The sequence below is a fragment of the Columba livia genome, chromosome 14 (assembly GCF_036013475.1).
Source record: "Columba livia isolate bColLiv1 breed racing homer chromosome 14, bColLiv1.pat.W.v2, whole genome shotgun sequence".
Classification (NCBI taxonomy): Eukaryota; Metazoa; Chordata; class Aves; order Columbiformes; family Columbidae; genus Columba; species Columba livia.
This window is the reverse complement of record NC_088615.1, coordinates 15917158-15940072: the sequence shown is the minus strand read 5'-3', so window position 1 is coordinate 15940072 and position 22915 is coordinate 15917158. Positions and strand designations below refer to the sequence as shown.

Genomic DNA, 22915 nt, shown 5'->3' with positions numbered 1-22915 from the left:
CAATATGCAATGTGGATATGACTTCCCCTCCCAAACACTCCACTGGGACTATCTCTTTAAACATACCTCACCATAATTTAGGAGAGTTGTTTGCCTTCTTCTAGTTATTGAAATCTGTGTCAGGACTAATAAAAGGAAGCCAGTTAGAATATAACTACACATACCATACACATCTACTACTTAAATTCAATTTTGTGTTGAGCTAAGGCAGTTTTCTGAGGATCACCATGGAAATGTCTTCAAGATTCTCTTGAATAAGTAGCTGCATCTCTGAATCTGAACAGCAGCGCCTCACTTCACTGCTGTGTGGGGGGTGTGTGTGTGTTGGTTGTTTGTGTGTGTTTGTTTGATAGTTTTTTCTTTCCCTGCTTATGTTGGATGATTCAGACCCTGTTTTATCCAACCAGGAAGAAGAACCACTTCATGACAATAAAAATAAGAACTTATTATGGTCTAATAAGCCTCTTATTTAAATCTGAAATTCCTTCTAATTCCTGTTCCAGAAATATAATGAATATAATGATGGCAAAAGAAACAAGATACATAATTTATGGCACACTTGAAAAAGTGAAGAGGATTATTTAGCTCTACACTTGTACTGCAGGCATTTTCATGAAAAGCAATTTAATTTGAGACTTTAAACCTAATGAAGTAAAGTGTTTAAGCAAAATGTGTCATTAGGGTACGTTTTGGCCTAGCAGAGATGAACATCCTGCTTTAGAAGCCGGGAGGGGAGAGCAAAAGGAATGCAGGAATAGGCTGAAGGCAGGCTCAGCTTTCTGGATCAGTTTTCCACCATTCCCAAATGGTCCAAGTGTGGATGCTCTGTCTGTGTGGATGGACCGGAACACGGTCATGAGCAAAGGAAGAAACCCCTGCTGACCAAAATCTTTCATGCACAGCAGAGGTCCCGGTTAGCAGCTAGTGTCCTGTTCCTGCTCGTGCAGATGAATTGTGGTTTCAGGCGTACATGTTTGAATCAGTTTCCCTGTGCGACACTAGCTTCAATAGCCATTTCTACTCTATAATGCTATTGTAAAATAGCATTTCACTAAGCATTTTACATTTAACTAAGCCTGTGGAAAAAAAAATATGCAGAAACAAATGCTTGCCATAGCAGCCCACATCCTGTAGCCCTAGAGTGTAAGATCTAGTCAAGAAGATTGCTGTCTTGAATTCTTGCTGAAACTTAGCTGTTCGTTAACCACATATAGATAAGCTTCTGATTAGAACCCTTTTAAAATCTGCTGCTCCTGTGTTCTTTTCAGAGTGATTAAATACAGAAAATGACTGATATTTCTACTCTTTCCATATGAAACACAGTTTCATGTTAAGATGAAGCATCTAAACCCAGGAAAGAATCTAGTAATTTCATTTTTCATATGTGTCTCTGCATCCCTTGTCAACAGTGTCACATAAATTTCTGTAAACTGTGCACTTAAATTCTTAGTCAGCCCAGTAGACTAACAATTCTCCAGCACAATGAACAGGTATATATTGAAGACCTGTATCTAAGTAGGTGCTATTAAATCATGTGCAGAACAATTGTTATAAATAGCTGTTTTCGTGCATATACTGGATTTTTTTGGTTTTGGCACTAGCCATTTTTAACACCTCTGCATATTCATGAGAAAATATATTAAGTAATGGTAACAGATGAAGTTTGTTGATAGGTTTATGGTTCTGTTTATTTATTCTAGTTCGTTTACCCTAGTATCAGAATCTTAACCATGTATACGTTTTAGTTTAACTGCAGTGTATGGCCATGTTGAAAACCAGTATTTTTGTCCTTTAACTTTTCAGCTATTTACAATTTCAAAGGCACAGGAATACCACAACTACCTCTACAGATCGGTGATGTGGTCCATATCTTGGAGTCCTGTGAAGGTGAGTCAGTTCCCTTCAGGCTATAGGTTTCTCTGTGTGAATAACTTCATCCTTTTACTTCACAGTGTTTCCCCTGTTACTTCAGTAGTTTTCTAACACTCTTATTTGTATTGGTGGTGGGGGTTCTGTTTTGAGGAAGAACCTGTTCATTTTTGGATAGCCAAAATCAGAAGTGTTTCAGTCCATGTGGTTTCTTGGGGAAGCTATCACCAAAGGAGGAAGTCATAAAGGTGCATGTGAAGTATGTGAAGTTCATGTCAGCTTGTAGTATATCTTATGGAAGTTAGGTTAGATTTGATTGAAATTTTAATGGAGTACATTTTTGCCTCTAAATGAAAGATTTGTTGCTAGGAGATACTCAGCAGCTTCATAATCCTATAGCATAAGATGGAAATCCAGCATGTTGAATCAGTCTGTAGGTCAGCATGACAGAAATGTTTCTGAAAACCATCCAACTTACTGAAGATGCTAAACAGCTGAAGTCCATGTGGCCAACTGGCATAAGTGTAAATTAAATACAAGTAATGAAAAAACAGGTGAACATAAAATTTTATACATTTGTGAAGCTGAATTAATTGTCGATACTGTAGTGATAATGTATTTCTCCATATTGGTTTCATCTGTACCTTCACAATCTGACTGAATTCTAACAAGTCTGCCAGACCTGTTTAAGTTTTTATTACTATAAAGCAATAAGGGTGCAATTATTATTACTAACTCAACTGTTAGGTATCTGGAAAGCGTCTTTGAAATAGTAATTTATTGTCAATCTGCAGTGATGTTGTTGACCAGGTAAGAGCTTTAAAAAAAATCAAGTGCTTCAAGCTTTTCAAAATGCAATGTAAAAATATTTTCGACTACCTGCTCCCACTGTCTGTCAGCTGGATCTTATTAACTACAGTTATGTTCAAGAGAAAGGCCAATTGCTGCATTATGCAGTTATGGAGACAGCTCAGTGTTGCAAGACACTTTGGATGTTGTGGTCATAAGGCTGCAAAGAATCTGTAGCTGTTTGAGCCCAGCCCATTCCACTTCAGAGACCTCAGGTTGTTTTGCCTGGAACTCTTTGGGAGAAGAGCATCTGTGAAACTATACCTACTATGTTTTGGAGTACAGAAGTGTGTATACAAATATAAATGAATATATAAATTTATTTATCTATTTATCTATCTATTTATTTATTTTTTTTTTCCTATTTGCAAGAGAAATTCAATATCTCTAAGCATTGGTGAGCATACTGATTTCACTCATTAGACAATTAGTCAACAGATACTTTTCTTTAAGTCATGAGTAACGATTTGTGTTCTCTCCTAAAAAACATGAAAGGTCTGCATAGTTGTTAAAACCTCCATTCTAAACATTTTGGCTAAGAAAAAAATATATTGGCAAACCAGAAACCTCCTCATCTATACATTGGCTCTGTGAATTTCTAAAACAGCACTTCAGGTTTCCGACTCCTGTGGTACAATTGTTGTCAGGCCAGCCTAATAAGTTGAGTCATCACCTTATGGGGTTATTGTTTTATCTAAAAGTCTTTCCTGAATCTTCTGCCTTTAGCACGCTGTGTCATAGTTTCCTTTATGAAATCTGCTTGTCAATGAACAAGTAGAATCTTTCATATTGTGCCAGTGAGGAAGTTCATCTTTTATCAGGTATCTTAAAAATATGCTGCCAGCTGCAGCTGAAGTGTAACCACCAGTAACAGGTTATTTCCTGTGTTCATTTTATGTGCTATTTTAGTTTGTTTTGCATGCACAAAATACATTCACAGAACACACATGTGCAGTCAGAGCAAATATGGTTAAATAGATTTTATGCACTTGGTTGTAAATTGGAGACTATATGCAAATAATTCAGTTTTAGAAGTCATTCGGAATTTCATTGTTGAGAAGATACGTGGTAAAAACCTGAAAAAAAATTCTGTCCTGAGCTTGTCCTTGAGGTCAGCGGTTGTCCTGTGACTTTTAACGTTAACTTTCTCACACTACTGTTTGGGTTTGTTTTTTTTCTGATGCTTTTGTTGCGTAGCTGAATCACCTGTGCTATGTTAGAAATGGTAAGAGTGAAATGGTGGTAGGGAAGAGATAATATCTGTTCATGAAACTTTACTCAAATGCATGCTTTCAGTCATAAAATGCTTTCTTTGGGATGAAATAGAAGAAGTATTCAATGGAGTTGAATACTGTTGCTGTGCAGGTGATGCTTAATGTTGGAATGTGTACACATTAGATGTGGCTTCTTCTGTAGCTGAGTAAGGTTGAACTCTTCATTTCAGGTTCTATGTAGAAGTTTATTGTGACTCAACTGGGGCATAGAGGCAACGAAGTCTGAATTAGTATTTTAATTGGCCCTACTGCAATGCTGCAGTCTTTTCCTTCAGAAGAGCTATGAATGGAGCAGGAGCCCCATAATAGCCTTTCTTTTCTTGAGGTTCTACCTTGAACTTTACACTAGGAAGATGGTCCTTCAAGTTGGGTCCAAAAGCTGTGATTTGTCATGCAGAAATATGGCTTACTCCTCTTACATTCAAGGAAGTTGGATATACAACAGCCATGTACTGGATTGAGCAATACTAGAACACAATCGGGAGAGCTTCATGGGCTATCCGGTATCATGAGTGATCGTGGTTGAGAGAGATAAATACGTGCATGTGTGTGTTGTAGATTACATTACAAGACAGCTTTTTTATGTGAGTGTGCGGGTGTTTAACTCTGGGTAAGATTATGTCTACTTGTTATGCAAGACTTGAAAGTAGACCACACAATCATATTTGTTAAAGTGCAAGCCATGCTAAATATGCTTACTCATATTCACTTTATGTTCATCTATGTATTTATGGAGTAACTATTAATTTTTAAACATCTTATGCCAGATAGTCCTCATACAAAACAAACTCTGTGACTTTATTATATGCTTTTTATGCAAATATTCTGCATACTAAGTGTACCCTTTGTTCCTTTTAGGTTGGTACAAGGGTTACCTAGTAAGACATAAAGGATCAGAGGTAAGAGCATGCAATTCATTCCTATGAGACTATTTTTAAGGAACCAACCCATGAAGTGGGGTTTTTAGTAGCTCTTATCAGATAGTCCTATTCTGATCTCTGAAGCCACATATCTCCATTCTCTTTTCATTTCAAGATGAATAAAATGATCAGAATTTGCCCTGTGCAATGTTGGTAAATACTAGAAGTGAGGACTGGGAGGAGCAGATCAAAGAAATAAAAATTACTGTGCTTTCAGGTTAACAGACTGATGAAGACAACATTTGAAATAACTTTTTGAATTGATGTGCCTGTTTATGCACTTTTTGGCTAAGGATTCTTTAGGCTCCATTCAATATAAGTAACTCCCATCAGGCTTAAATAGATCTCTAGTGTTCAAAAATCACATTAATTAAAAAAAAAAGTCAGTATTTTTGTACCTAAAGATTGAAACCCACAAAGTAAGTTTTTTCCCTGGGTTATACTCCTGAGTTAAGCAGCAAGAAAAACAGTGTAAAAGAGGTGGGAATTTGAAGTTAGAGGCTCATGCCTATATTGCAGTAGAAATATTTGGTGGAAGTTGCTTTTCTGTAGCTGGGAAAAAGGATGTACAAAACCTTGACAGTCACTCATAAAAGGATATTTGGGATATCTGGGGAGCAGAGGGCCAGCTGTTGGCAGAGAATATGCCATCAGAACAAAATCAGACCAGTCTTAAGTCTCTATTTCTCATTTTTCTTATTTTGAGTTTAGTTGCTTGCAGGTATTAGCAATAACTTGCATTAGCTTAGAGCAACTAATTAGTGTCTGTTTTCAAACTGTATGTGATAGTAAATATTTTAGTTTCCTTTTGAAATTATTAGATGCTTCATTTACTGTTTTACTTCATTGCTCAATGACTAGACATCCTAAAAGACAGAGGAATGTATGAATGTTTGTGAAGTTCTAAAACACATGCACCCCAACTGAGAGATGCTGCAAGTTACTGCCCACTGCAAAACAACACTGGAGAGGTCTAATCACAGCATGTTGATAGGCTTTAAGTATTCAGTCAAGGTCAATTAGTTAATTTGCAAGCAGAATTTCAGATAACCTATGAAAATAAAGCAGATCTGGAGAGAAGCTTACAAAACTGATACCACAGCCTCCAAAAACAGACTACATTTTGATATGCTTAAAAACACCTTATTTTTGTTTCTTTCACCAGGGAATATTTCCTAAATCTTTCATCCACATCAAGGAAGTTACTGTTGAAAAGAAAAGGTATTGAATTTCACTGTTTTATTACATTAAGGATCTAATCTGCTAAAGAATGAGTTTTAAGACATTTATGTGCCTTGAACACAGTAGCTATAAAATAAACCCATGAAATGCAGAAACTCTTTTTTTAAATTTTCATTGTGTTAAATTTTCTTCTCTTTCCTAGACATACAGAAAATATAATACCTGCTGAAATTCCTTTAGTTCAAGAAGTCACCACTACCCTCTGGGAATGGGGGAGCATCTGGAAACAGCTCTATGTGGTATGACATTTTTGCACGCTGTGTGTGCCCTCTTAATTAGTCCTATTTATGCATATTGGGTCCTTGTTCAAATTAGTCTCTCTTCTTAGGTGCAGGGCAGTATCTGTGAGGATTTAAGAAATTACTTCTTCATCACTGCTTAGATGATTGTAATTTTCTTCAATGGCTTTAAATTAAAAGGCTGACACTGCTGAGGTGTGGTGTAATTTCATGCCTTTAGTTTCAACCTTGAATATCCTGTACATGATAAGCTTTGCTTAGTTCTTCTTTGTAGAGTTGGCAAGTTTCAAGATAGGAGTATCAAACATAACTAAGATAAAAGAAAGAAGATTCACCGTGTTCTTGGGATGCTAGAACAAAAGTTCTGGGATTGTGTAGCTATTAACAGTTGGCAATTTGAAGAAGCTGGTCTTTTTACCTTCACTATCTTAATTTTACATTTCTTAAAGAAAAACATGTTTTTTCCATCTTGAAGAAAATGATTTTTTCCTTTTCTGAATTTATCTTCTTATTTTAATTGGACCTGAAATATTTTTGCAGGCCTCAATGATCCTTTATACGGAGACCAAACCCTTCTTATGTTATACCTGTTCTTGGACTACAAGACTGAGAGATAAAACTCGAATTTGAAGTGTAGAAGGCTAATATTTACATGTACATAATAATTTTGCATGTTGTAATCCTACGTTAATCCCTGCTGATTCTAGTGACTTGTTTAAGAATTTTTGGCTGTCAGACTTAGGTTGAAATGTTGACTAGAGAAACCTCAAAATATGGTGAATTCTCTAGTACCTGAGTAGTCTCTTGTAATGGATAACTGGTTTCAAAATCTTGCATTGACTGCCTCAGGAATAAATCTTGAATATGGTGTAGTTTTTCCTCATCGGTTTATTTTCTGAAACATGTAACGTCTTAGTGTTCCTCTTGTTAAAGTCAACAATTAAAACTTGTTTCACCGAATGACGCTGGAACTGCTTTAGTGACTTCTATGCATTCATTCTCTTTTCTCTTAAATGTATTAATACCACAATCCAGTGTTACTGTTCCCAGCATGTTCTAATCACTATCTCATACAGAAGTAAATTGGTTCTATAATGTTTTCTCTTGATGAAACTTAGTTAACGAATTTTGAAACAGCACAATTAAATAAAACAAAAATCATGTTGTTTGCTGTCCCCAGACAAACTGCTTCAATTTAATGTCATTTCTTTATGGTCACATGGGAAATTCTGTCCTTCACAATTTGTGGGATGAGAGGAGGAAAGAAGCCAGGCTCAGTACTTTGCCTAATTCTTGCTCATGCAATCATTTAGCATTAAATATGACAAGTTCTTTAATGCTCAAGACCAATGTTTCGCTTCAACGTGAAGGCTGAAATCTATTATTGTCTTCTTTTGTCTCAGACAAATAAGAAAGAGCGGTTCCAGCAGGTGCAGTCTATGATGTATGACTTAATGGAGTGGCGGTCACAGCTTCTGTCCGGGACTTTGCCAAAAGATGAGCTCAAAGAGCTCAAACAGAAAGTCACTTCCAAAATTGACTATGGGAACAAGTAAGTAGTGTACGTTGCCTCTGGAAAACATGATTTTGAAGCACCCAGCTAGAACAGAGATCAAGGTTTTCTGTTTGCACAATGTGAGGGGTAGATATATTGCATCTTCCTTTTCAAACTTGTCCCTGTTATTTCTGTGATAATAGTAGATACTGTGTTGAGGCTTCCCATAGCAAATCACTTAAATATTAATTTAGTTGTTAATTATAGATATATGAGCTTGACTATTGTAAAAATTTGAGGTGAGATAACTGGCTTTTATAGACATGTAATGTTAGTGTACTTGGCACCCAAAACTTGTCCATCCTGGACAAAAATAGCCCGCCTCGAGTAGTGTTATGCTACCATTTCAGATGTGGTCCTGAGCAAAAGTCTGAGAAGTCTGAAGTGTACAGAGCCTTGGCTGAAGCCCCCACACCACCACCCTACCCCCCAATTCACTAGAGAATTTCCAGGCAGAACTCTGGTTCTGGCAATAGATGTGAAACTACCAGGGATAGACTAGTTATTTGACAAAATGCCTTGTCTGCTTCTTGCTAATGAAAAGTCACTGCAACACAACATATTTTTGGCAAAAATGGGGTTATGTGTGGTCAAGTTATGATCCATCCTCTGAGAAAGAGGGAGAACTTGGTAAACAAATCTTTGCAGTATTGGTTTTGTCGACATTGGAATCTATTTATAAACTGTATTTATCTATTGCAAGTGACTGTGGTTGTTGTGGTCTCGAAGCCTTATATGCAACTGAAAGTCTTTAGTTACCTGTGGCTAGACATGAACGATGACCATGAGATGTTATCAAACTTTTGACTTGCTCAATACGATTTGGATGCACAGATTTCTGATAAATTGTATTCTTATAAAACATGCTATGGGAATCTTTGCTACACTATGTGGGACTGAATGGTCATTCCAAGACAGATTAAGAAAACGCTAGCATTTCTTTGCTTTCAGACTTTTGTTTTCATACTCTTCTATCCAAAATATTAGACAGTAAGGTTCCTCCTTCCGAGCAACAGAGGTGAAGAGTTGTTTAAAATTGTTTGGGATTGTATAGAGGAAAAGTGCAAGTGGAAAAGTATGTGTAGGTGCCCAGAAGTGTGGGGTTGAGTTGTGATGTGTGAAGGAAACTTGCCAAACTGCAGAGAAGAAATACAGGGGAATGGCAATGGAGGCTGAGTGGGTCATTGGGGGAGAGGAGATTGAACACCAGATCAGATCATCATGAAAGGTGATGAAGATGGCTTGGAGTCCGATACAGGCTGCTTCAACAACATAAGCAGTGCCAAAAGGGCAGCCAGTCCATTTCAGACACTGTGAAAGGTACAGTCCAGCATGAACTAGATCAATTTTAGGGGGGGTGAAGGAGTGAAATCCTCGGTAGGCGAGAAAGGGTATCTCTTGCCTGAGGTGACACCATGACACTATTGGTAAGAATATGTAGGAGTTATGGAGGCAAGATTTGATTTTTGAATGTTGAGGTCAAAAAAAAAAAAGGCATGATTTGTATGAGAGCAAAGGACAACAGAGCGTAGTAGCCAGTTGAGTAATGGGACCGGGAGAGTAAGGGAGCAACATAAAAGCAAAAGGTAATAGGAAAATCCTACATATCCTGATCACATAGGTTATACGTAAAAAGCAGAAACAATGAAGTCTGCTTGGTCATTGAACATGGTGAATCTGTTTTATGTGATAGGCATTTAAAAGCTTAGGTGACATGACTATAAATTCCTAAAACATATAAATACTGTACAACAACTTGAAAAGAAATTTGAGAGGTTTAGCTACTTTTTTTCAGTCAAATATTGTTGCATGTATTTAAACTTAGTTTATTGCTTTGAAACTTGAAGCAGGTCTGTCTGCATATGTTTCTAAGCTTTATTTTTATAGAAGGAAATAATCCTGACATTTATGTTTTTTATATTTTTACAGGATACTTGAGCTAGATCTAATAGTTAGAGATGAAGACGGAAATATCTTGGATCCAGATAAAACCAGTGTCATCAGCTTATTTCATGCACATGAAGAGGCAACTAATAAAATCACTGAGCGAATTAAGGAGGAAATGGTAGGAATGACTGGCCCAACTTAATTCTTCTTTTGCTAAAATCAAAATGAAAGCCGGTACAAGGGTTGAAGGATGTAACCTTCTACTGTAAAAGCTGGTAGATACTTTCACTGACTGAACTAGGAGTAGATTCATGTGTTATAAATACAGCTAAGCCTCAAAATGCGTTAGTTGCATTTGTATACTGGATTCAGGCTGTGGGCTAGGCTGAAAGCCTGTGTCTAAAGCTGGTTCTAAATCCATTCTTGGATTCCTAAATGAAATACACCTCCTTTTCCATCTGTGGGCTACTCAATAAGCTGATTTGTGTAGCAAGCGGTTCCATACTTGGAGTTCAGGCTGCAAGCTAAGACTAACCAAAGCTCCAAAGATCTTGTGACAACAGTAGTTGTTTGCAGTGTGTTGCTGCTTGTTAGTTAGTCTGGAGTTGAAGAATCCTGCACCTTCTAACCTGCTAACATTCTAGCGTCATAGTAGAAAAGGATGTTGATACACTGGTGAAGCATCGCTGAGGGTTGGGAACTCATTTGCTAGTCATATATGTGTTATTAAGCAATGTCATTCAGAGGAATATACAGGGCAATGCCTATTTGCTGGAAACAAGTGTTTTTATCAGAATTTTCTATGATTTTTCAAGAGTAACTGTTACATATGATTAAAAATTAAGACTGCTTGTATCTCACCATGTTAATTAATGGATCTAGCTAATGATTTTTCTCCTTCTGAGTAGTCAAAGGATCAACCAGATTATGCATCATATTCCCGAATGTCCTCATCCCCCACGCACAGCCTATATGTCTTTGTGAGAAATTTTGTTTGCCGAATTGGAGAGGATGCAGAACTCTTTATGTCACTATACGATCCTCAGAAATCAAAAATTATAAGGTAAGCTTTCTTTATTGCAAAAGAGTAGCAAAAGGAGCTGGCCAGAATGAAGTAAAATAGTTGCCAATATGATAGTATTGTGTACAATATATAAAGAAAAGGAAGAAAAGCAGAAGGAAAGGAAGTGCGGACAGATTTAGTTGTTGGCAGCTACTAAAGAATTCTAGGATAAGGGATCCCAAATATTTTGACAGGTAATTACCAAATTGAACGTTTCAGAATTTTGGAAAAGCCTCAGACCATTTAAAAGTGAAGAGATTATTTTCGGTGGGGAATGTTATGGTGTTTGGACTTAAGTGCTGAAACAGGGGAAGGGGACAAAATGGGAGTAACTTGTAAATTCAAAGATACTTTAAGATTCTGTTGAGTGTTCCTGTCAAACACACCGTGATGATGGTAATGCTTCCTCCAAAAAAGGTGCCATTCCCTCTTAGGTTCAGAACTTGTTGATGGTATCTTGTATAGCATTCTACTTGTCTTTTTAGTCTGGTATTAGATTTTAAAAATCACCACAGACTGTTATGCAAACTTTGTTCTGTACTGTGTCTTTAATTTACTGTGGAAGGGAAGAATTTTTAAATCACATGACAATAAGGTATTTATCTTAAAAACAGTGAGAACTACTTGGTGAGATGGGGGAGTAAAGGCTTTCCAAAGGAAATTGATATGCTCAACAATCTCAAAGTTGTGTTCACAGTAAGTGTTTTCCAGTTTACCTTACTTTGCAAATGGGCTTGTCTCTTCTCTGTGGTCACTATCAGAACTCCTGAAGATCAAGCAAGATGAAGGAAGCAGAAGTAGTCTGCAAAACAGAGCAAGATGACCAATCATGAGTGCTTTAAGGCAGTGACAATGCTTCAGTTTACTGCCTCACAAATTTACTAATGACTTGATATTTTTGCTGTCTGTTCTACCTCTTGATTGCTGCTCTTTTCTCCATTTATCTTACCTTATATTTTCACCAAACTTTAAACTGTCAGCTTTTTCATCCTTTCTGTGGGTTCAGTTTGTGTTTGTGTGTTGTGGGTGTTGCTTTTGTTTTATTTACTTATTTATTTTTTTCATTGATTACTGAGGCTCAATTTATTACTGGAGGTCCTGTTTAAATTTCACAGTTTGGTTCTTTCCTAAATAATATTTCAATTCTTTTTTATTTGTATCATAGGATCTTGGAAACAAAGACCTTAGCAGAGACAAAATTTATTTAGTTTGTCAAATAGTCCGAGTTGGAAGGATGGATCTTAGAGACAGTAACTCGAAGAAATACACACAAGGACTAAGGCGGCCTTTTGGAGTGGCAGGTAACGGATGTATCCTGTGCTGCATCTGAAGGAGGACCCAAGGGATACTTGCCCACCCTGGGCCATAGAATCTCTACTGAGATAGATTAGAATACAAAATAGCTATATCAACTATCTTCCATATTTAATTTTTTTAAGTCCCTAAAGGCTGCACCTACATTAGCATTCTTCAGGCTAGAAATGTGCTGTTGAATTTAATTTCCTAATAATTCATACTTACTGCTGCACAGTGCAAACCAAAGCACAGTACCAAATTATAGAATTCATTGTAAAAGAAATAAAACCAACTGTCCCAAGAGCTCCACCAATGTAATCATACCTGTATTTTCAGGGTTAGACCAAAACTGGCCTGAAGTAATTCTCCCTTTACGCAATGCCATGTTCATAGTGTGGAGTTTGCACTAAACTAAACAAATCTACCCCTGGTGGGCTACAGTGCTTGCTAGTGAAAAATTTATCTTAACCTTGAGGCGCAAGAACATTAATGGACCTCATTGATAGATAATAGGAGATATTTTGTGATGCTATTATATGTTTTGATGATTTTTCTTTTCCTCTTCTAGTTATGGATATTACAGACATCATAAAAGGAAAAGCTGAAAGTGATGAAGAAAAGCAGCATTTCATTCCGTTTCACCCGTAAGACAGTCATAGATAACTTTTTTATATGCATAAAAATATTTCTGTATATTTTTGCTTTAATGATCTGAAATGTTTCGAGAATTTTATTTTAATAATTTTATGTTTTAATAGTGCTAATTATTTAAGTACCTCTAAAAGACATTTAAGACTTGACAGGGGTTACTGGGCGTGTAAAAAGATTGTATATTTCTATGAATGTGCTCCTTCACACAGTTGGTACCATGTCCTATTTAACAAAACCCAAGTTTAATAGTTATACATACCCAACAGCAAGCTTGACAAGTATGGATAACTAGTAATTTATGTGCTTCAGTCTGTTTTGAATGTGAGAAAAATCTGAGTAAAAATTTGTCTCTGGTTTAAAAGAACTTGAGCTGTCATACACTAACTACATTCAGAGAAACAAAAGTCAGACCAGCTGCCTAAAAATGTGATACTCACAGATCAGATGCAGTTCTCACTGGAAACGTATTTGTGCATTCTACATAGCACTGCTGCTATCTACTATGGAGACCAAAAATAGTTTACAATGCAATCCAACATATTTGTTATGTGAGAGTTTATTCTCTAATTTCAAAAGTAGCTGAAGAAAAATCCAAGTTCATCCGTCAGGCTGTTTATCCAGGAAGTTGGACTGGACTGGCATGTTGGTGAATGCGTTCAGGTTGTGCATCCCTACAAAATGCAAGCCTTTCATATTGTCACTCTGTCACAAAATGCCATTCCTAAAGTTGTCGATTTAATCTTTTTTCACTTCAGTGTGCCTATAAGCTTAATGGGTGAGTGTTCTGCAACTTGGAGTGAGAGGTAATGAAATTACAAATGAATAATAAGGTCAAGTACTGCAAAGAAGACTGAGGGCTGTCTGTCATTTATGTTCTCCATGTTGCTTGATATATTTAGCACTTAATTCCTAGCAGACATTGGTTTTTCTCCTGCAGGGTAGTGGCAGAGAATGACTTTTTACACAGTCTCCTAAGCAAAGTCACTGCATCAAAAGGAGACAGTGGTGGACAAGGTAAAGTAGATTATTGTTTTTCTTCCTTTAAGTAAAGTAACAAGTAATTTTTCAGGCACTTCATTTTATATTGTTTACATTCTAGAGAAAGGCTTTCCTGTTAGAGCTGTAGCAGCACCATGGAGGTGGGTCAGCGCTGAAGCTGCAAGTCAAGAATCATGAGTTTGTTGCAGAATCTTAGGAGCTATTTAAATTAGTAGCTACCGTTTTGCATTACAGAGTTCTTTCACCTAAAGGAAACGGGGGAAGTGAATTCTTATCACTGTTTTGGTGGGTAGAACAAGCAACCATCTGAAGACAGATCACTTTTTCTTTTTCCCCTTACCATAAATGTAATATATATATTTTTTTCTCTTAATAGGTGTCTGGGTAACTGTGAAAATGCTTGTTGGAGATGTGATTCAAACTAGGAAGGACTATCCGCATCTTGTAGACAGGACCACAGTTGTTGCTAGAAAGCTAGGGTTTCCTGAAATAATCATGCCAGGTAGGAGGTGCTTTATTCTCTAATGGGAATGGATATTATTTCATTCCCTGGGTTAATGAGCATCAGCTGCAGCCTTACTTATTTACTGCTGTAAGGGGTAACTCAGAAGGTCATTAGAATTCACGCTTCATTGTAAGTTTTGTTCCAATATTAGAGGCTTATGTAAAATAGTGAAATCCTTGGAAAGTTTTTTTAGTACTTAAATAGAAAAAATAAAATTAAGGCAGTAAGGGATAATCCCAGCTCCTTGTACATAGCTTCCTTGTGTTCTATGTAGATTATGGTGGATGCTTACTTGAATTTTAAATTAACTTTATTTTCGTGTAATAATTATAATGAACATGAGTTTACAATCTCTTTTTTCCATTTGTGATATTGTCCAATTGAAGTCACTCACTGCAGTGTTCTTTTTTAAAAAATAAACAGCATTCCCCACATCAAATCCTTCACGTCAACTCTCGATACTTTAAAAAGTCGTATTAATTTGTTCACAGGAGAAAACGAAAATCTGAAGCTCCCTCTAGAAAGAGAGCTGAGCATTTGGGGAAAGTCCAGTAACGACATAACCGGCCACTTCACCAGCAGGTGTCAGTGCAGGACGAGAATTGCTTCAAGTCACTTCGAGGACCCTCCTTTGGTTCCTTTCACATCACATTGTAGTATCTTTTCAGTTAAGAATAACAGAGCTGAAAGTTAATTTCAGGTGGAAAACAAGACACTTGTATCTGTTTCAATGCAGAAAGAGGTACTCTTGTGAAGTTGTTGACCCTATGCTCTTACAGCACTTTCATTGATTTTTTTAATTGTTCCATTTCTTTTTTAGGAGATATAAGAAATGACATTTATATTACATTGCTGCATGGAGATTTTGATAAATACAATAAAACAACTCAGAGAAATGTGGAGGTGATAATGTGTGTCTGTGACGAAGAAGGAAAAGTGATGCCAGTAAGTTTTCTTTTTTCTGTATGATAGACATAGAAATGAGTTACATTTATAAGTAAGCCTTAAACTTATAATTTTTTATAAAATACCATTGTTAAAAATATTGCAGTTCCCATCCTGAGCCATCTTGTGAAATCTTGTGACTGATAAGTTTTATGATGTTTAAAGTGATGCATCTGTTAAGGTCCTATAAATGTCTTGCATAAAGCTGTAATGAGGACTACCACTGAATGACCTATTTTAGCTGTGCTAAGGAACAAGTGCTATTTTTGACAATTACTGCATTCTTACTCTAGGGTTTTTCTTGTGGAAATTCCCAGAGGAATACAATTTGTAGATTTAAATGTTTAAGTACATTTTCTGCTACATAATAAACCCTTGATTTGGGCAAGGAAGACTGTGTCATTGTTCCTTGGATGAATTACATGACAAATAATTAGTGACAACAGAGGAGTGTGGATGCTGTACATATGCAACTTAAATATTTACAGTGTCTTTTTGCTTATCTGTTTCTGTTTTAAGGAATTTTTATATTTTCCTTAAGGATTTTTAAGACCAGTTCAGTATTCAGGGGGATTTCTGGCCTTTCCTTTTCTGAGTTTTATACTGTTCACTAGATCAGTACTGTGATCATGAGGGTGAAATCACACTGACACTTCTTGAGATAAAATACAGATGGAGTAACTCATTATGGTTCACGACTTGCTGAAATGTGTTTATGAACTACCATTAAACGCTTGACCTAAACTGTAACTTCAAAGCTTGGATGAAGTAAATGCTAAACTCATGTAACGCTTAGGGTCCACACGACAAGTTGTAATCCTGATTACTAAACGCTACCTGTACCTCTGAAAACACGACTTGCATGTCCAGAAGTTGGCTCTGCTGTGAAATTGACGTCACCAACCTCTGTCCTGTCTATTCACAGCTAATAAGCTTAAATGCATATACCAAAGAATTAAAGAAATTAACCTATTGTAATGCATTCAGTCTTGCATTCCAAGTTTATGTTCATTTCTGCATATGCATTGTTTCTCCCAGTGCTGGGAGAAAGTGGATTTGTCACTCTATGATCTGGAATGTATGTTGAAATCATGACTCTTTTCTGTGGGTGATATGTCTTAGACTTGTTTAAATGACAATTTTGAGGAGTCAATTGAAGTGCTGTTGAATGTAACTAATAACAAAAGTAACAGTTTTCCCGTTTTAGCCTTCAAAATCTAAATTAATACCAATAAATTTTCAAACCTATTAATTTATATTATTTTCAATGTTTCTAACTACCCACAGATGAAAACAGGTTTATGTTCACTAATCAGGAAACTCATTGGCTCTGTTTAGGTGTCACACCATCTTCAGCTGAAGAGCTAGCACTAGATTTACAATTTTAAGCAACAGGCCTTTTATTTCAAATAAATGTCACAGGATACATTCAAGCAAGTTGGTGTAGAAACCTTGAGAAATCTGGCTTCAGGCAGATGAGACATACCTTTCTTCAGTTAAATTGCTCTGACCAGACCTTACAAATCGTCTTTGGGTATCAGCATCACAGCCTTCTTGTTTCAAGGCATCCTGATGATCCCCACCAGAGGAGGTTTAGATTGGATATTGGGAGAAAATTCTTCCTGGAAAGGGCTGTTGGGCATTGGAACAGGCTGCCCAGGGCAGTGGTGGAGTCACCATCCCTGGAGGAGTTTAAAAGGCATTTAGATGAGGTTCTTTGGGACATGGTTTAGTGCTAGATTTACTTTATGATTGGGCTCAATGATCCTGTGAGTCTCTTCCAACCAAAATGATTCTATGGTGTTTGAAGCTGCCTTTGAAGATTCACTGGATTTTCAGTGTGAAAATTGCACCTTTGCAATATTTAATGTAGCTTATATAAGGTTAGTTTCATCTGTGCTTGGATGAAAGGCCCTGTCCTTCTGGAGCTGAGGGGCCACAACTGAACACAATATTCCAGGTGTGGTCTCCCCAGGGCAGAGCAGAGGGGCAGGAGAATCTCTCTGACCTACTGACCACCCCCTTCTAATCCACCCCAGGTACCATTGGCCTTCCTGGCCACAAGGGCCCAGTGCTGGCCCTGCTGTCCCCAGGACCCCCAGGTCACAGAATCACAGGTCCCTTTAGCCTACACTGCTCTCTCATAGGTCATTCCCACCTTACACTGGAAGTGGACCTGGTGCTGGCCCAGCCCGGGGCATTGCAGCCCAGGCCAACAGAGGGTGCAGCTTGCGCAGGGCTGGCAGTGCTGAGGTGAAGCCGCCATCATGGGCAGGGATGGGAATCCCGGGGAAGGCTCCGGGTCGGTGCCTGCCTGGGCTGGTTGGTTTTGCTCAAGTCATAAAACTTTACACAAAGTTAATGAGCCACTAAGCACGGTTTTCTTCCTTTCTTTTTGTAAGAATGCTGTCTGCCTGGGAGCGGGGGACAAACCTGTGAGCGAATATAGGTCAGTTCTTTACTATCAGGTCAAACAGCCTCGTTGGATGGAAACGTTAAAGGTATGGTGTAGGTGATTTTCACTTTTTTTCACTTTGTTTCTTGCTACCTCACATAGAGCTTTGTACAGCATCAGCTTTTTGTAAAAAATAATGTAGTCCCGAATACAGCTGGAAGGATGGAGCCTCAGTCATACGTCAGTTATTAGAGATACATGGTTACTGAGGCTTAAAACTTGGCCTAGAAAACAATGTAAGATTTTATTTAGCAAAGCAGATGAGCTCTTATTAGATAACCTTATATCCTAACATGGCTCATAAAAAATAGTGCATTTGCTCCTATTTGGTGAAACAGTGGAGATGAGCTTGAATTGCATGACCAGAAACTAAACCGAAACAAAAACCATATCCCACCCACCTAAATATTACAGTTTAAGAGAGAAAAGACTGTCTTGGATTTGGAGACAGACCAGTAATTATCCAATTTAGGTTTAATATCTTTGACTGGAAAATGCCCAGAAATTTCTAGTAGTTCTTATCGAGCATGCCTCAGGCTTGCTAGCAAGCATACTTTTTGAGGACAAGTCTTGAAGAGGATATTGTCATGTATATTAAAACTGTGATTAGTACACTAAGGTATATTGCTGAAATTGAACAGGACAGGAAGGAAATGGAAGTATAATTTGAAACAAGCTTATTAGTTGTTTTGAAAACATTGAACCATTCTGTTTTTTGCTTACTGTATTAGATTCTGGCTAAGCTTATTCTGTAATTCAGACGTTTATACAGAATCATTAACAGCAGATCCTTCTGAAAAGCATAGTTAAGGTGAAGGAGTGTTATTCAGTAACATTTGTAAAGAAAAGTTGTGAACGAACACAAACGAATACAAGTCTTGTCGAGTTCAGAGTTCTAAAACTTGAAATATAACAACTTGTGCTTTTTCTTACGCAGTTGGCCTTTATTGTTGTACATTTGTTATGAGTAGGTATGGTATTTTAAGAATAAAGCAGTCATGAGTTTCTGGGATTCTACTCAACCCTTTGAAATGGAAGAATTTAATAACAAAAATGTACTTAATTTATTTCACTAGAATTTTCTTAACTTTTTCACTTGTTTCTTAAAGTGGTTGTCAGTCCATGTATAAGAAAAGTGGAATTTTCATAGTGCAGAGGTGTTGCATAATTCTATATGGTTAAGGGAGTAGGTAATAAGACTGCAATATACTTTCTAGCATGCAAGCACCTGCGTGCTTTAACTCACTGGGTTCAGTACCTCACTTCTTTGGTGGTGCTAGACTTTGAGCAAAGTCCAACAGGTAACTGCTTATAAGCCACCTCTTCTCCTACTGTGATCAGCCTCAATTGTTTTAAATGGTCTTTGAAAGGCATTATGGACCCAGCAGAAGCGGTGCTTGTTTGTTCTAAGATAGGAGCTCACTACATGTGAAATTACCTGCTCCCCTTGCCCCCCATAACTCTATTGATTGTTTTCTGATTTTACAAAAGGTAGCTGTCCCCATTGAAGACATGCAAAGAATACATCTGCGCTTCATGTTCAGACACAGGTCATCTCAAGAGTGTAAGTAGGGAATTTTTACTTGAGTGAACTTTAATCCGTTGGTGGGTAGTCAACTGAAAATATTTTGCTTTGCAGCTAAAGACAAAGGAGAAAAGAATTTTGCAATGGCCTACATAAGACTAATGAAGGAGGATGGAACAACTCTTCAAGATGGAACCCATGACTTGGTAGTCCTAAAGGTATTGGATCAATTTTTTCCTTTCTTTCCCCCACGGGACACCTTTTTTCACGCTGTTGCCTTTGACTGCATTGTTCATTTTCTTAGTGCTAGGATAAATTTATTTTTCTATCAAAGAGAAATATTATATTTTTCATTTAAACACAGAAATGATGCAACTTGCTCCATGGTCAGTAAACATGGCTCTACATTCTAATTAGAGAGAGGCATTATCCTAAGCACTATGAAAGACCGTTGCTCTTTCTACTATTTTTACTGAAGTTTGTGCTTTTGACCTTCTGTAGTATAGAGGAGGTCATGCTAAAGCTCAGTACCTGGATGGTGTTCCATTGCTCTTGCTGAAGCGGGAGAAACGTGGTGTTCTGTTTCATTTAGAATCTTTGTCACATGGGAATGTGATCTTAGGGAATTGGTTGTTTGAAACTGCTCTGTGTAGTTACTTAGGTACAATAGTGAAAGTATAAGGAATTTGACTTGGGATGTGAATATCAGTTTTGCTTAGCTCTCATTTTGCGCTGAACTGAAGCAGGGAAAAGATACCTCAAGATTTGTTTTTAGTTGGTGTATTGTGGTGTTTTGTGTTTGTGTGTGGGGGGGGGTTTTTTTGTTTGTTTTGTTTTGTTTTGTTTTGTTTTTTTCCTTCCCTTGGAGAATAGTGTCTGTCAGAAATTAAGAACCAGAAATCACTTCCAAGACAGAAGAATTTTTGCTTTAGGTATTTATTAATGTTCTTTCCGTGAAACTAGTTTGCTATAACATTAAATTAGTAAGTGAGATTCATAGAACTAAATCAAGTTGTTTAGGTAGTCCAACAAAGATGAATGGCAGTGTATAGTTATTTATCTTCTCTTCATTGATACCAACACTGATAAATACTCAGACCAGAAGGAAAATAATGATCACATTGTATGGCTGCGTGGTTAATGTTGGTTGTGAAATTTCGTCTTATTAATTCCTGCATCAACCTTGTAATTTTTCCCTGAGCGACACCTTAGATGAGGAATGCTAAACAGAGTTGACCTAGTTTATGTTAGGGAGAAATGGACAGATTTTCTGACATATGTTTACCTATTCTAGCATTAAAAACAGTAATTGTAAGCTGTAAATGTTTTAAAGAGTCGTACATCTGGCCTCTCAAAATAAGTGATTTGAAAACTGCAAAGTTTAAACAGTGTACTTCATTTTTACTGCCTTCGGGTGTTGAATCATTTTAAAAGACTTTTGGACAAAAATTTGAAGTCTTTTCCCCATTGTCTATCTAACTTGTCTCAGAGGAAGTCAAGATTCTCTTCTGGTTCCAGAAATTCTGAGAAGTAATTATTTGGCAAGCTTGATACAATCTTAAAATGCTGTCTGTTTTGCTGCATAAGGGTTTTGCCTGTCTGTCTAGGTCTCTTTGTGGTCAATTTGTAGTCTATGCCCTGTGTACAGTATTCAAGGTGATGCTCAGTAGTCTATTGTGTTCTGTAGCTACTGACATTTTTATGAGAAATCAGCTCTTGCTTTTACTTTGTTAGTGATGTAACCCCTCATAGCTCCCTACAGCACCTTAAAACACGTACTTTTATAACTTCAGTGTAGTATTTTCCCTGCGTAGTCATTGCAGCCTTTCTTGCTGACCAACATTGACACGTGCTTTACTTTGACAAATCATGCTGGGACATGGACGTTTTTTATCCATTATCCAAGTCTAATTTTAAATCCAGTGGTGTGAAATATGTAATGCATAGTATGTTGTTTTTCAGGGGGACAGTAAAAAAATGGAGGATGCTAGTGCTTACTTGACATTACCTTCTACACGTCAACACGTGGAAAATAAAGGGGCAACCCTACTCAGGAACTCAAGTATTGTAGGGGGGCTTTCAGTAAGCTCACGAGATGTGTTTTATATTTCAACTCTTGTTTGTTCTACGAAGTTAACTCAGAATGGTATGTAACTTCTGAACAGGTAGGAGTTCTAGAAGACTTTTCCACAACTGATTAATCATATTTTAAATGTTAATATCTGCCAATTTATCTTCTATTAGTGGGCTTACTAGGTCTCTTGAAGTGGCGTATGAAGCCAGAGCTGCTTCAGGAGAACCTGGAAAAACTGAAGATTGTGGATGGAGAGGAAGTTGTGAAGGTACATCTTTGTATAATTGTTCCAATAATTGTTATTCTTGATGTCCCTTCATACCATGGCAGAAAAAGCGCTGCATAGTTTCAAAAAGAAACTGGGGAGTCAGTTTCGGTAAACATAAACACAGTAGTATTGGCTACTATTAGGCGGTGGAGATTTGCAAGATTACTAGTCAAATATGCCTGCTTTCCTGGTAATTAATTTATTAGGATCCTTTTCTGCTTTCTGTTGTTTTATTTTGCTGGAAATTTTGTGCATGGATAGAGAATTCAATACTGAGAGTATTATTTGGAGTCATTGTTGCTTTGATCAGGTGTTTGCTTATATGTCACAGGTAAACTTTAATTTTGAGCATGCACAGAAAGTTTTCTTTAAAGACTTGATAGGATATGAAGGCAATAACAGTAAAATATTTTCCACAATCTCTACAAGTATCTGCTTTTGTCTATCTGAAACATCACAAACAATTCCTCTTGATTTCTTTACAGTTCTTAGTATTAATTTACATGTTGATTTTTTTAAGAAAGTTTCTTATGTATCCAGTGAAGTACCTTGTTAATTTAATTGAGTATAATATGAATAAACACTTGTTAATATTTTGGAAAGCGGCAGGCTCCAGTATTCAGATTAGGAGTCTATTACATTTGTGTTACTCTTCATAAGCATTAGATGCCTCTCTGGAGAAAAGGAAGAAGAGCTGAAAGGGTGGTGTTTTGTTTTGTTTTGTTTTGTTTTTTAGCCAAACAAAGATTTGGTTCCCAAGTCAGTGGCTGCTTTCCTTTGATTTAAAGCAGGCTTTGAATCAGACCACAGAAGTATGAAGAGTCTTTTTAATCATCATGTGTATGTGAACACAGCAACTGTTAATCTGTGTCACTAAGGAACTAGGAATGCAGTTTGAGATAGTTAGGTCACTTGTATGATATTTTTAGATTTTCCATAAGCTTTGAGCTAAGCATATATTATTGTTTGCTCATGTATCTGTGGATGTAGGTTCTTAAAATTGAAGAAATTAGATCCTAAATCTGGAAATGTTACTGAATTTAAGTGATGTTTCAGTGAAGGCCTTTAAAATTCAAACTTGAGAGAAACCAAGACTGCTATCTGAAAACTGACTTGTGAGATTTTTCGAGTTGAATTGGTTGCCAGTTTGTCATTTCATGTCGTTCTATAGTTCCTGCAAGACACGCTGGATGCCCTATTTAACATCATGATGGAACATTCACACAGTGATGAGTATGACATCCTTGTCTTTGATGCATTGGTAAGAATCAGCTCCAAAGGATTTTATTTGTCGAAGTA

At 37.0% G+C, this 22915-nt stretch overlaps 1 protein-coding gene across 1 annotated transcript in view; it reads left to right on the top strand.

The window, feature by feature from the left end:
• The window catches only part of DOCK2 (dedicator of cytokinesis 2), a 170603-nt gene that overhangs the window by 6833 nt on the left and 140855 nt on the right, over positions 1–22915 (top strand). The window contains exons 2-20 of the mRNA XM_065030122.1: positions 1804–1887; positions 4851–4891; positions 6078–6133; positions 6297–6393; positions 7797–7945; positions 9878–10013; positions 10744–10898; positions 11513–11594; positions 12064–12199; positions 12763–12838; positions 13783–13859; positions 14221–14346; positions 15170–15294; positions 17697–17795; positions 19241–19313; positions 19389–19492; positions 21237–21420; positions 21519–21616; positions 22788–22877. Of these exons, the coding sequence (XP_064886194.1) occupies positions 1804–1887; positions 4851–4891; positions 6078–6133; positions 6297–6393; positions 7797–7945; positions 9878–10013; positions 10744–10898; positions 11513–11594; positions 12064–12199; positions 12763–12838; positions 13783–13859; positions 14221–14346; positions 15170–15294; positions 17697–17795; positions 19241–19313; positions 19389–19492; positions 21237–21420; positions 21519–21616; positions 22788–22877 (1988 nt within the window). The remainder of the gene's footprint in view (positions 1–1803; positions 1888–4850; positions 4892–6077; positions 6134–6296; positions 6394–7796; positions 7946–9877; positions 10014–10743; positions 10899–11512; positions 11595–12063; positions 12200–12762; positions 12839–13782; positions 13860–14220; positions 14347–15169; positions 15295–17696; positions 17796–19240; positions 19314–19388; positions 19493–21236; positions 21421–21518; positions 21617–22787; positions 22878–22915) is intronic.